Below are 14,083 nucleotides of genomic sequence, written 5' to 3'. Positions count from 1 at the left end.
CTGCTCATCTCTCCGTATCGAGGAGCGGCCGCTGATCCGGGCTGCCTCTGTCGGCTGCCACGCTGCTCGGCCCCATGACCCCTCCCCCCCCGGCCCCGGTGGAACCGGTCGGGCCGGGGCTGATGAACGGCGTGCCACTGCCGACCAAGGTCACGCCGGAGCGGCGCGGCGGCGGGCCGGGCGGGCCGGAGCTGGCAGCACGCCCGGACCGGCCGACCCGGGGCACGGGAGAGCGGCCGCGCTGGTACGCCGACCGATCTTGGTCCAGCTACTTGGACTAATTGGTCTAACCCACGAGATCTTGGTCTAGCCCATCAGTTCATATTCAACCGCTCCCGTACCCCGGTCATACCGATGATGGTTGATCAAACGGCAACAGTTCTCAGTCCTGTCCTGCACTGCTGTCCGGCTGCCATCCGATGTGTTTAGTTGACTGGTCGACTCCAGCCTGCTGCCGGTGATAGCTCTTCATAAAGACCGTGTCGCTGGGTCCGCGAGGCCCGCGTGTCTCCCGGACGCCGGTCTTTGGTCGCCGTCGTTGATCTATGGTGAGGGTGTGTTGCAGCTGAGTCGGTGGCCGCCTGTGCCGCCTCGCTGAACCCCGCCGCCGCCGGCGACCGCACCGACCAGAAATGGCGAGAGTCTGCGGCGCTCGGTTTTTGCGGTACGTTCGCTTTCAGCGGGAGTTCGGCCGTCTTCAGAAACAGGCGGCGTCTATATAGTCGGCACGATTCGCGAGCCAGCCCCGCAGTCTAGTGGCTCAGTATTTCACGGATGTCATGTTCCGGTTGTAACGGTGTTCGCAAATCGTGTCTAATTTGCAAGTGTGGGAAAGCCGTTGTCGTTAGCGTTTCCTGGTCGGAGGCGCTCGATGCGGTGGTTTCACACGTGGCGGCGTTGTTGCGTCACTGGATGGGCGGCCGGTGTGGAACTAAGGCCCCAAATTACGGGCCGCCACAGACGCAGCGGCTCGCTCAGCTTTTGTTGGAGGTAATAGCCGGCATCGTTACGAGTATGCTATCCTTGGCCGCGGGAGGCTTGGCTGATCGGGAAAATTGCTCCACGAGGACTGACAGCACTGCCCGAGCTGGCTGTCTTCGCGACGCTGATCTAATACTCCGTCAGCAGACCTCGGACGCTTCAATTCGACTGTTTATTTCTGGGCAGCAGTCCTTCTGGGAAGCCAGTGTTGTTGATTTGGTCGACATCTTGTGAGTGATAGCGTATGTGTTTGCCGGCCCCGACTCCCGCGGGACTGGTGCGCTGAGGCGGGCATACGGGTAGCTGCCCATCCCCTCTCCCTGCTTTCCGAGGTAATTCCCTCCCACCCGCCACAATGCACGCTCACCAGAGAGCCGGGGATAAGTTACATAACTCAGCACTGCAATGAACTGGACATCTGGCGATTGGGAGGCTGTTTGCCCGGATTTTAAATAGCTGCCGGCGGCGGGCGGGTCGGTTTGAATGGTGGGACCGTTGTGATTGTGTAGCGGCGGCGGGGCGGGCCGCGGTGGAGGGAGCCACAGGTGCTGGGCTCGGCGGCGGCGGCGCGCACCGCCGCCCGCGGCCGCTTTATGGCCCAGCGGCAGCTGGCGGCACCATTTCCCCGTCCGGCTGCGCCGTTTCCGCCGCACGCTCCAGCCGGGGACGGACGGACCGCGAGCACGCGACTGGCCGCCAGCTGCCCCTCCCCTGCCCCGGACCGAGTGCCGGCCGCAGCCGCCGCGAGCTGCCCCTCCGGACCGAGTGCCGGCCGCAGCGGCCGCGCCCATCTCCCCGACGATCGATCGGGTGCCGCCCACGCCGCTCCTCGGCAGAGCCGTGCCGCCCCCGCGGCGGCCCGCCCCGCCTCCGCTGAATGACATTTCGTGTCAAGGACGGCCCATTCGGCGCCAGCGAATGAAGTATGTCGGCGCGGGCTGGAGAAAGGCGGCGAGCGTTATCCACGATGGAAAAGGACGGGCTCAGAGCTGAAACGTAGCCAACTACGTTGCTTGTTGAGCCAGATCATGCATCATGCATTAAGTGCTGGTTAACGCGGAGTGCTGTTCACGGCCGTTTGGTGTATTTACTGTGATGACAAGTCAATCGTTAACTGATTAGCGTTGGCATTGAAAGTTCCTGGTAGGTAGCTGTGATAATCTGTTCAGTGTCTCTCAGGGCAGATAATTCTGGCTCTGACGTTATTGTGGTCTTATGAAGCCACATCGCTGCGCTGAAGCGCAGTGGGGCGGAATGTGCAGTTTGCGCGTGCAGTATGTATTATGTAATGTGCATTTTGCACCACTGTGCACCGTCGTTTAACTCATTCCTCGTGCGATGTCTGGAGAGCACCTGGCGGCACGTTACCTGGTGCCAAGCCGGTCCGGTCACGTACCCAACCCCAAACAAGGCGCGCCGGATCTCTGAGGGCCTCCGAGCAGCAGGTCCGGCCTCTCGGTCAGGCTGGGAGGGCTGACACGATCCCCTCCATTGCTGAGGCGGCGGCTGACGCTCTGCTATATGTTGGCAGCGCTCTCCGCCCCGGACGTGTCTCCCCTTCCCCTCGGGAGAGATCTGGCGCCGTGACAGCGCCTTCCCCTCCCTCGCCGAGCTGATTCACAGGTGACAGCCGCCAGCCAAGGTCAGAGAGACCGCCGCCAGTCACGGGCCGCGCTGTCGGTCACGTACCAAGGCTGTGTGCGTGAATGGCCCAGCCAATGGGATTCCTCCGCTGTCGGAGGTCAGCTCGCTCGGAAATGCCGTCTGTGTGGGACGATTAGTGAGAGCCTACGTGGTCGCGCTGCGCAAGGGATGGGGAGATTTATTTGAGCAGCTGTAGGCTTGATTGATGTTGCTCGGACTTGCTCAATGATTTCAGCGGTGTTGCTGGCTTAGCTCTTTGGACGGATGCCTTTTGCTGTGACCCTCAGTGGGTGTTCCTTTCTGAAACCCCGGTGGGTGTTTCTCGTTGTGACCCTGCTGGGTGCCCGTCGCTGTGAGCAGCTCAACCATCGACTGGTGCTCCTCGTTGTCGTGTTGGTCGGCCGCGGTGGTTAACGCTCCGTTTGGTTTGCCGTCGCTCGGTGTTTCATGTTTGGGTTAGCAGAGCTCGACAGGCAGTGGAACCATAACGTTTCCGCTGCGTCACGCAGCCGGTGTGGTGCGACGTGACGGTGCGTGACGCTCCGCGGTCACGTGACTCTGCACTGTCACGTGCTTTGGGAGTGGCGACTCACAGCGTTTACCGGGCCTGGCCACGTGATCACGACTACCGAAAGTTGCAGCTGTCCCGCCCCTGGCAGTTCGCCAGAAGCTAATAGTGAGACATTCATCGACTCAAAGTTGGACCACTGACACTAACGTCTCCAGGATTTATGGACAATATCAACGGAATTGTGCCGAGTGGATAAGAATTTGTGTTGGCGAAGTTCCTGAACTTGGAGCGTTGTAGTTGGACGCTTACGACCGGTAGGAAAATGTACGAGTTATGTTTGGACATGGTATTGTTGCACGACCGTACGATACACCACGCGGTTTGAATTGCTGCGATGGCTTGGTGATTGTTTTATGCTCATGAACTCAAACGACATGTGCTCGGTTCTCCACGTTCCATCATTGCGACTGACGGGATTTACCGGCTCAGCTTCACCCAAAGCCGCCGTCTGAACGCGGCGTGAGTACCATCTTTTGTCGGTGACGTGAAGGCGGACAGGATTTACGACTCTCAACCACCGGCCACATGACAGAGGAACGGCACGCTTCCACGAACGGTCGGCTGGCAGCGCGCCGGCTCTTAGAAGACCGCTATCAGTTACACGGCCGAGCGTGCCCCGCCGCTCCACGGACTGAGCTGAGCTCCGCTGTGGCCGAGCGGGTGTTGAGCGCCGGGACGGACCGGCTGTTTGGCGGCTGTTCCGAGCACCGCCCGCTGGGTAATCCGGCCGCGGGTACAGGGATCAGCCCAGCGCTCTCTGACCGGTTTGTTTGTGTGATTCTCGTGACCCTGTACTGGACCGGCGCGGCGGACGGGCCGGCCTGGAGCCCCGGCTGGCCGGCCGCCTACGCCGCCAGTTTCAGCTCTGTTGATTGCCTTCGTGCTGCAGCAGCAGCCGCGGCCGGCGGGGGCGTCACCCCACGACCCGTCCCCTGCTGACCCGGGGCCATTCAGAGGGCGGGACGGGCGGCCCGGGCGGACGCACCGTCAGCTGTCCGGCCGCGGCCGCTCTCACGCCCCCTCCCCTCCTCCCCATGCCGTGGGAGCGGCCGCCGCCGCGCTCTCACGCAACAAGGCCGGCGCGGCGCGAGTCCGCCGGGCGGCAGATCGCGCCGCGTGAGCCCGTGTGCCGTCACAGACCGGTTCGGTGGGTTACTCAGACGCGGACGTGCCGTGTCATTTCGAGAGGGGTGGGGATGGGATCGGAGCGAGCCTGCTTATCGGGAAGGCAGGGCTCGCCTGTGTGTTTGGCAGCTATATGCAGCAACACGCGGGGAGATCCAAGGACGCTGTTGATCGTACTGCTGTGTGGCGTGTGCGTGGTTATGAAGTGGATGAGAAACGTGCGCCGTGCAGTCCTGATCCCATAATGCTCACAAGTGAGCCGTGCTCAGTTGTGGGTACTTTCCGTCGAACCCGCGTTCAGACTTGGATCTGGAGACGTCGATCGACTGCTGACTAAACACTCCACGATCCCGCTTTAGTAACGTCTGCCTCCGTCCGCAGCCATGGGTCTGGATCAGCATAGAGGACAAGATAAAATAAACACATCGAATTTAAATAATCATACTGGACAGCACGCCGGTACAGTTGTCGGCAACCAGCCCTCGACGTGGGGATTATATAGTCGCAGTTTTTTTAGCGTCTCTTCATGACTGCGTCGCGTCACTTACTGTACCGTTCTGTATGCTGTCTGAAGCTCGACTGAAGGAGTGCCCACCGAGTGGAGTGCGAGGGCGCACTCTGACGCTGTGGCGCTGTGGCGTCATCCATGCGTCACCGTTGACCTCCGACCTGCCATCCGGCGTGTCGGCCCCATCTGTCTCTCTCCCTCCCCCTCCCTCCTCCAGTGGGGGTGGGTAGCGTGCAGTGGCGGAATGCACCCGTTGGCGCTCCTCCGGCCTCCGCCCAGTCACGCTGATGTAGACAGGTTTGCAGGGTAGAGCGGCTGAGGTGAGGAGAGAACAAGACACAAACTCTACCCGGGTGAATGAGTCATGCATTGTCGTAAATGTAACGCAAACACTGACTACCGCGGTGCGGTGCTTGGAACAACATCGCCGCGCCTGTAGCAACACTGCGCGGCGTACCGGGCGGCTGGCAGCCGGCGCGGCGGCCACCGTTGCGCCACGGGGCCTGTCGGCTGGCGGAGGAGCGGTTGTTTACCTGCCCTGCTCGGCTGGCAGTGGGGCGGAGGGAGGGAGGGGCTGAGCCCATTCCGCGGACTCGATCGGCCTTTGAACGGCGCCGGGTGGCTGGAGGAGGATGTAGGCGATGCTGAGTCTGAGGCTGTAGCGCTGCACTGAGTTAGTGCTGCGGAGGTTAGCTGCGGGCTGGAGCCAACTGCGGGCATCTGCTGAGCCGAGCAGCTGTGTCTGTATGGCTTCAGTAGCGCTGCTGAGTGTGCTGCTGACGACGCGGTCGGCGTGGTCGGCTGTGCTGACGGTGGAGCTGCGTCAGCGATCTCAGAGAGGCCGTCCGAACCCAGCCCAGACAGCGCCGGTGTCCGACCGTCTGAGACGGGTGGTCTGGTCGGGAGGCCGGCGATCCCGTCTCGAATATGAATACGCTTTATACACTAGCTGATATGTGACAAAATTTGGTACCGCGTGGTGCCGTGCGATGCCGTGTGGTGTCGTGCGGTGCCGCCTGTTGCCGTCTGAACAAACTGTCCGGCTTCTCTTGGTGCCATGTGATGCCGTCTGGTGCCCCTTCCAAGTCCAATGCACCTCACGATGCAGCCAGGTGCGGCCGGGTAGTCCCGCGGCGGCCGTTCGTCGCAATAAGTCGGCGTGATGGAGAGCGGGGTGTGCAGTCCCGCCAGCCTGGCCCGAGTGGCCAGCTAATGACGGGGAAGTCTGAGCTGACGGCGACGACGCCATCTCAGCGCCGACCGCGACGGGCTGGGGTGACATCACGGATGGCGGCAGCCAGAGCCGTAGATGGGGGAATGATTCAAGAGAAATCGATCAATGGCGGGGGCGCTGCAGCCTCCGGCTTGCAATAGAGCATGTGGTACGTCACATCCTTCAATGTTGTTGCTTCTGTGTTTTGATTGGCGTCTAAACTCATAACCAGTTGCGTCATCTGCCCTTCGCAATTCCGTTTTGTTATAAATCACATGACGTGGCTGGCTTTGTTTTGAGCTCAGTGACGCAGTAATCTCTCAAATCCTGCAGCGGCCGTATGTGTCAGTCGGCCGCTGCGGCCTCGGACACGGCCTATCCGCTATCACCGGCGCTGATTGATCATGGCAGCGGATGCTCCGGAAGCTGCCGCACCCCGCCGCTGGCCCGATTGGCCCGGCCGGCCGGCCGGCGATTGGGAGCCGAGCCAATGTCTCGGCGCCGCTCGTCGACGCTGATTAATCGGCCGAGTTGGACGGTCCGCCGGCGGTCACGGACGCTCTCTGGGGCTGCGGGTGTCGCCGGCCGACCCGGCTGACCCAGCCGACTCCAATCCCAAGTTCGGAACGCCACTGCGAGCATGCCGCTGGGGATGTATTCTGTCCGGAGCAGCGCGACGAAACGCCATCTGGAAACGTGCCATCTGTCTGGCTTAGGGAACGGCGGTGGCTCTGAGCTCATTGGCCTTGAAACTGTGATACACAGCCGACGAGTCCGGTCGAGGTTGATTTGGGCCAGTAGGTATGTAATCACCGACCACGCTGGGGGAGCGCCGTGTTTCGACGGCCGCTGCCGACTTTCGTGACTAGGGAACATGCATACTGGAGCCGCATGCCGACAGGGCTGTATTACGATCGAACTTTGCAGCGCCTGCTCCGAGTTGCTGGCAGTAGCACCGCTGGCGTAGGAAACTCGCGGCGGTTCTCTGTTGTATCGACATTTCCCGTGCGCTGCGCTGAACGGGAAATGGTGTGGCGGTTGGGTCGTGAGAACCGTCCGCCGCACGATAACGGGAACTGCTCGCCGACTCACCAATGGCAGGCGGCGCCCCACCTCAATGGTCAGAATCGGGCTATAATCGAACCTCAAAGCGGTCACCGATAAGCGGCAGAATACCGCGTCGTATTTATGTGATCCGGAGTTCTGCGACTGTCTCAGTATGAGGTATGCGATAGCTTTACCACAGATGAAGAATCCTTACAGAATGCGGGGGTAAAATGTTTCGTGTAGCGCTATCAAATGCTTCGTCATAACACGGTTGTAGAACTCCAAATAGCATAAACACGGTGAGCTATTATGGTTCGTTGTGATATACGGGGCTGAAAAAGTGGAGCATGTTCCACGTCGGATTATGTCAGCTTGTTGACAGGATAGAGGGTTTTGCCTCCGGTTCTGTCAGCGGTCGGTACATCAGCCCCGTGACGGGTGCATTAGTTGCCGACGTCGGCTGTCTTCCTAGCTGGACATGCTCCAAGACAGTCCGGCTTACGATCAATGCCGAATGGCTTTAGTCCGTGTGCGTGGTAGCCAATTATAGCCGGCGGCATAGCTGTCGTGTGACAGGCCGCACGGTGGACCATATTGGCACGATTGTTTTGTGCCCGTGCACATAGTGTGCATACACACGGTGTGTGACACGGTAGGGACCATTTGTCAGCGGAATCGCGTCCGACCGCAACGGCGTCTTGGCAACGGCACACAGCGGCCGCCAACACCTGACCGCCGGCTGACCCCCCCCCCCCCCCCCCCGCTCACCTGACACGCTGGCGCCGCGCCGGGCCCCTCTGGTCCAAGGTCGTCGGCTGAGTCACGGCCGACCGCCGCCGCTGTGACTTGTGACAACGCACTGCGGGCCGCTGCGCGCCGCCTGTCGCGACCACGGTAAATTGTGGCCCCGTTCGTAGAAGGCTGGCGCGTCTGGTGGCGCACCTGGCTCATCCTCTGGCTCTCCGGGGTCGGTTGCACCCAATCCCGCTGTTGCCGCTGCTGGCTGGCGCTGGGCGCTGGTTCAAGGCCAGGGGCCTTCCCGGGGCGCGGCGGGGGCGGTGTGGCCATCACTGACGACAGAGGCGCGTGTGAGTCGACCATCCGGTGTGCCAGCTCTCCCCGAGGGCCGCGTTCGACTCAGTCCGACCCCGCAGTGATCGGCTGAGGTCGGACCCGGGCACAGACTCTCAGCCTCGCAGTCTAGGACTTCGCTCAACGAACCCTGATGCGGTGAGAACGACTATATGGAACTCCAGTTTGGTAACGTATTCAAGCCTTCGTGGTCGGATTAGTCAGAAGTTTGAATGGGAACAGTCGTGTCCCAGTGAAAGGTGTGGGTTCCTCCGTGCATGACGCCTTTTGAGTGGCGTTTTTCAGCGCCGAGGTTCACTGGCCCGTCTTTCATCTACGGCGTGACTGGGTCCGGTGCCACGTCATTTCCATTCCTTTGCGGTCGGTCGTGGCGATGCTAATCGGGACGAGTGGATGGCGTGCCGTATCGCGGCTCTCACGCCACGCTCCGGTTTCGTTGTCTGCAGGTGGCCTTCAGTGTTAGCTCACATTCTCCCGTTATTGAGCTGAAATTTATTATTCCCTGGCTGACTTGTTTGTGAGCCGTGTGAGAGTTTTTAAGTGATAGAGTGGGTGAGGCTCCGAGTGTCATCGCTGCGGCGCTGCGTGTTGTGGCGGTGGATAAGGTCGCTACACACACGCATGCCGTGTTGCTCTTTATGTATGCCGATAGTGCAGGGTTTCTGTGCTCGGTGTCTGCTCGGCTCGGCCGGCTCAGGACTTAGCTAGTCAGTCGGGACAGGCCGAGCGCTGCACGCTGTGCACGTGTGCAGTGCACGCTGGCCGGTTACAACCCGCAGCACAGAGCCGGCCGGTTGTCCTTGAGCGTGCGATCGAGTGCCCCCCCCCCCCCCCCTCCCGGCCGGCGCTCGACAGTCACGGTCAGGGCAGTGCAGTGCCGATTGCATCTCGGCTCACTCCCTGTGCATTTGGCGTGACCGGCAGCGGTGGCGGCCTGACATTGCTGACAGTCATAGCACGCACGGGCACCGACCGCCGAGTGGCCAGCAGTCAGACCACCTGATGAGCGCGGAATGTTGCTGCTGGGTGGCCGGGCTATCTCACATGTCATCCGCGTGGAGCGTCCCGGAGCGACAGGACTCGGGGTGTGTGAGGGAGGGAGCGCCATGACCTGGTCCGCCATCGTCCCGGGGCGCCTCGCCTCCACGTGGCTGGCCGTCCAGGTGTGCTGACGTCACTGTGCTGTGTCATGACGTCACGCTGCTGTGTCACGGTCGCGCGAAAGGGCCAGTCACGGCCGCCTCTCTCCACGGGCGTCTCCGAGCTGAGGTCTCAGAACAAATTCTACCACAGTCTGCGTGCCGAGCGAGCGTGCCGGCTGGCGCAGCTTAGAGAAGGGCTGCTGCTTGATCTGTTGTGTCTGCTACGGCGTGTAGGCGGGCTCGCGTGAGTGCCGTCTGAGCTCTAAGCCGTTCTTCGAGTCGACCTCGCTCACGTCTTTTTGCCAGCCGACAAAACAACATATTTTTTCGCCAGTGGCTCTGACAGTTTGTGTTTCTATGCCGGTGTGGGGACACAGGTGCTTTGTTCCACTCTGACTAATTGAGCTCTTCTCTTGTTTATGAGTTGTTTTATGGTCCGTGACCCGCCCGAACGTGTCGTGCGGTGATGACGGCTGGCTGTGGCGTTTTCTACTCAACCTTCTCACTCGACGACCCGTTGAACCAGGGCGCAGGTGGCGCCCGGCCGCTGCCAGAGGTCGGGGGAGGGTCCCTGTCACAGTGCTGATGGATGTTCCCGAGCTGCGGCACAGGTCGTGCGCTCAGTCACTGTCGAGCGACGACCTCAGCTCGGTAGGACATCCGTCAGCGGCGAGCGCGGTCTGCACGTCGCGCGGACGACAGACCCGGCTCTCTGCAGGGTAGACAATATCCTCTTCTCTCGGACTCTGTGACCCTGACTACATCGCGGCAGACATGCCCACGGCGTTCGTAATAATGCATGACGGATGCTCGCGGTGAACCCCCGAGTTCCACTCTCTCGCCTGTCCCGCCGGGCGCTGTGGGTGACATCGGCGTGACATCCGCCCGCTCGTTCCTGCCCGTCTCTCTGCAGTTTGGCCGACGGGATGGGGGCGATACGTCTCCCGCTGCAGCCGGAGGGACAGGCGCCAGCTGGGACGGTCCGAGGACCACCAGCGGAGGCCGGCCTCCCGTCCGTGTGAGCGCAGCCGGCCGTGCCCGGCGGTGGTGTCGACGTGTGCAGCCGGCGCCGTGTGATACAACACGGCCCCGCGGGCCCGCGGGGCTCCACACTGCAGCGGATGGTTACCGAGCACGGAGTGGGATGTCAGGCGGCGCCGACCGGTGCAGAGAGCTCTTACAGCGTGGAGCCGCGGCGCCCACCAGCTGCTCGCAGCACCGACCGGCGTATGGAGAGCGGGCGGCGGCCTCCGCGGTCGTCTCTCTCTCTGTCGGCGGGAGGCTGTTTTTGCGGCAGGTGTCCGCCGCACGGCGCTGCCTGCCGATGGCACTGCGATGGAGAGCGTGATTGTCGGGCCAGATTGCTGGGTCAGATTGTCGGGTCTGAGTCGTGGAGATTGCTGTGTCAGTGACATGCAGTGACGCCGCGTGGCCCTGATCGGCCTTATTTATGACTTTGCACGAGCTTAAACCAACCATAATCGAAGTCTGTTCAGACCGGGGTAGCACTGGAGCATCCTTGACTCGTGACATTTTGTCTATCCCATCCCACCGCTGCCGTGGTCTCCGTGGTCTTGGTCTCGTGCAGCTCCATGACACTCACACCAGTCCTGCTAACACCGGCGTGCCGCGGCGCTGGTTCGATGCCTCTGAGTGTTTTCTGGGCGCTGTCGCCGTCCGTGCCGCCGCGTGTGCCGTAGCCGAGGCGGCGCACCCATTGTCCGCGCCAAGGTCGCTCGGGTGCCGATAGCGCGCTATCCTGCACTGCCGACGGCCCGGCCGTGGCGACAGTGCCGGTGCACGGGGTTCGGCGCCCGGCCCGCGATGGCCGCCGATACCGCGGTGATGTCGGGTCACGCCCCCCGATAACGGGGGATGGTATTACAAACCTGTGGGCGTGGCGTGTAAGCTGCAGGCGTGAAGACTGCCGAGTGGCTTTCGGTGGCGTGCTGCGTGACATGACGCCCGCTGGCGGCGGTTTGTGCTCCCACGGTGATTCCGGGACCGTGTGGAAATCGTGACGTCAGAGGGGCGCTGTCGGCTCCGCTGGATAATCGCATTATACTGTCATGCATGTTAATCCCATGTCATGCTAATGTCTCTGTTTGGCTTTGTTTATATCCAGCTTTAACGGCCACTTCCATGTTGATTGCGTGGTTAATGTGCTTTCAAAGTTCGCCAGTCGGTTTCACCCTCCTGACCCTGACGTTTCTCTCGTTCACAGTCGGGAAGCGGCCGAGAAGCAGCAGCGGGAGGCGGAGAAGCAGCAGCGCGAAGCGGAGAAGCAGCAGCGCGAAGCGGCCGAGCGGCTGCGTCAGGAGGAGGAGCGCAAGAAGCAGCAGCAGGCGGTATCGCAACACTTCGCTGAGAGCATGCGGCTCATGCAGCAGAAGGTAGGTGACCTTTTGAGAGCTGCAGCGGGGCCTTTTTCAGCCGGCAGACACGGGTGGGGGAGGAGGGGTCCGCCTGCAGCGGTCGCAGCCCGTCGGAGTCCGTGTATGGTTTGCGGCCGGCCGGTGAGGCCGCGGCGGTTGCGGTCAGTCCTGTTGACATGACCGCAGAGTGGACCGATTTGGACTGTCCGCCGGCTCTGTGTATGTCGTTCCGAGCCAGACAGCTGCACCGAGTGTGTTTGTGACTGTCGTATACCGAACCCGTCCGAGAAGAGACGGTCCAGACCCAGAGCGGACCGGCCGGCCGGCCAGCGCTGGCCGCGGTTTGGAAACGGCCCACCATGCGCCAGACCTCTACTTTGATACTTTGATTATGCTGATGCGGACTGATACCCTTGAGGCTCTGTTGGTCCGGTTTTGCAATATTGCTGGCAGCCAGCTGGTGCCGGTGGCGTGTTACAACGTGGAGTCATTCGTGCGGACGACTAGGGTGGACTCAATTGGATCACAGAAGTCACTGTGCTGCGTCATAACTATGCTGTCGTTACAGCTATGCTGCCACAGCGCAGTGCTGTCATTACCGCTGTGCTGCTGCGACCTTTGTCCCATCTGCAACGTACCCTGTGACACCGGGCAGCCCGGCCGGCGAGCTGGCCTGTCCCCCGGGAACGAATGGCTCCACTCCAACTGGCCCCGAGCGGGCGCGCCCATCAATCGGTGCCGAGACACGTGGCGGCCAAGGGGCGACCATGGGGAGGGCTGACGACCATGGACGGTCGTGGGTGGCATGTGTCAGCCTTGGGAGCCGCAGACGTTTTTCCGTTTAGAGATCGATTTGCGATTTCTAAATCGGGCTTTGTATATGACATCCGTGAATGTATTGCGCAGTTCGCCAGGCTGCGTTGGTGGAGACAGACCGCAGCCGTGGGAGGCGCATCGTCTCACGTCACCCATCGCGTCACGCGCGGCCGCCACGGCCACCGCCGCCGAGCCGCCACTTTCTCGGACCAGCTGGCGCACCGCCAGCGCGCCCGTGCGGAGCGGAACGGACCGCTCACGAGCGCCCGCTCGACGCCCGGCGGCGGCCGGCTTCCGCTCGTCATCGGCCGATTGCCGACGCGGTGGGACGCGTTGGCCGGCGCAGCTGGGACGCTCTAAGTGGCCGCCGCCGCGGTAGTTACACCCAGCTGCCCGACGGACCGCTGACAAGTTTGGCGACTCTGGGAACTAACTCTGTCCGGCTGCGGGAAGTTGGACCAAATGCCACCGGACTCGGCAATCTGCGAGTGTGGTGCTGAGGAGAGGTTTGTAGACTGGGAGAGTCCTTGTCAGACGGTCCGATGGCCAAAAGTCTGTTGAGTACGCGCGATGAGAGCGTCTGTTCGTCCGTCCGCTCTGATTCGTTCTCCATGCCCCGGAGGCCTGTGCTCGCTGCGGCGCACGGCATATCCGCCCACAGCGTGTCGGTCGTTACCATGACAACGGAGAGTAGCGAGAGACGCCGCCGGGGAAAGGTCATCGGCTGCGAGCTCCATCGCAATGGCCTGGGTCGGTCGGCCGCACCGGCACTCAGCGCGAGCGGTCCGGTGCGTCGCAGATCCTGTCTGCAGCGGGAGCGGATTCATCGGAGAGATGGGTCGCCCCACGCGCCGGACTCCCCCGTCATATTGATCAGGCGATAGTCTCCGGCGATGAGATTGACTGAGATGAGATTGAGAAACCTGAGAAATTTCCATCTATGGTGATCGTGTTTGATGCCGCTGAGCTGGCGGCCTTCCGTTCGGCCCGCTGTGAGCTTTTATCGGAGCACAGCTGTGTGCTAGCGGCAGGCGGATGCGAACCAGGCCCCCATGTAGGACGCGATACGCCGGACCCACCGGATGTTCAGCTCGCGGCTGAATCCCGGAACGGAAGGCGACGTTCGGACGGACCGGCGGCCCCGCGGGCAGGTGCACGTAGCGACGTGTGTCGACAAAGGCCGGCGGGCGGCGGACGGGTGACGGCCCACCGGCCCGGCCCCACCTGTTGCCGAACCGTGCCGCGGGTAGCTCGTCATCGCTGGTGATCCCCGGCTCTTATCGTGATGCGGAATTAGAGGTTGACTCGGGCACTCGGTCATTGTTTGGTCAGGAAGTCCGGTTGCGTCATCGCGGCTCACTACCGTGCGTGCGGCGCTTCGTGACGCGCCGTGCTACTCCGCTCGTGACTCTGTCACGCCGTTCGGTGATATTTGGACGACGAGCCGCGCTCGGCGTGGTCATGACATATCGTGCCGCCGTGCCGCGGCACGTCGCGTCGTTTCGTGTCGGGCGGGGTCGCGCCGGGATGGAAATGGTCGACCCGGCGGCACGGTAGCGCGGCAGCGGT

General features: G+C 62.1%; 1 protein-coding gene across 1 annotated transcript in view; it reads left to right on the top strand.

Moving 5' to 3' along the window:
- LOC122367399 (lysine-specific demethylase 3A-like) overlaps positions 1 to 14,083 on the top strand; it is a 38,106-nt gene that overhangs the window by 8,064 nt on the left and 15,959 nt on the right. Inside the window, exon 2 of the mRNA XM_043340444.1 lies at positions 11,548 to 11,716. Coding sequence (XP_043196379.1) covers positions 11,548 to 11,716 — 169 coding nt within the window. The remainder of the gene's footprint in view (positions 1 to 11,547; positions 11,717 to 14,083) is intronic.

The sequence above is a fragment of the Amphibalanus amphitrite genome, unplaced genomic scaffold (assembly GCF_019059575.1).
Source record: "Amphibalanus amphitrite isolate SeventyFive unplaced genomic scaffold, NRLGWU_Aamphi_draft 000031F_arrow, whole genome shotgun sequence".
NCBI lineage: Eukaryota > Metazoa > Arthropoda > Thecostraca > Balanomorpha > Balanidae > Amphibalanus > Amphibalanus amphitrite.
The sequence above is the reverse complement of the archived record's forward strand: the minus strand, read 5'-3'. Positions and strand labels throughout refer to the sequence as shown.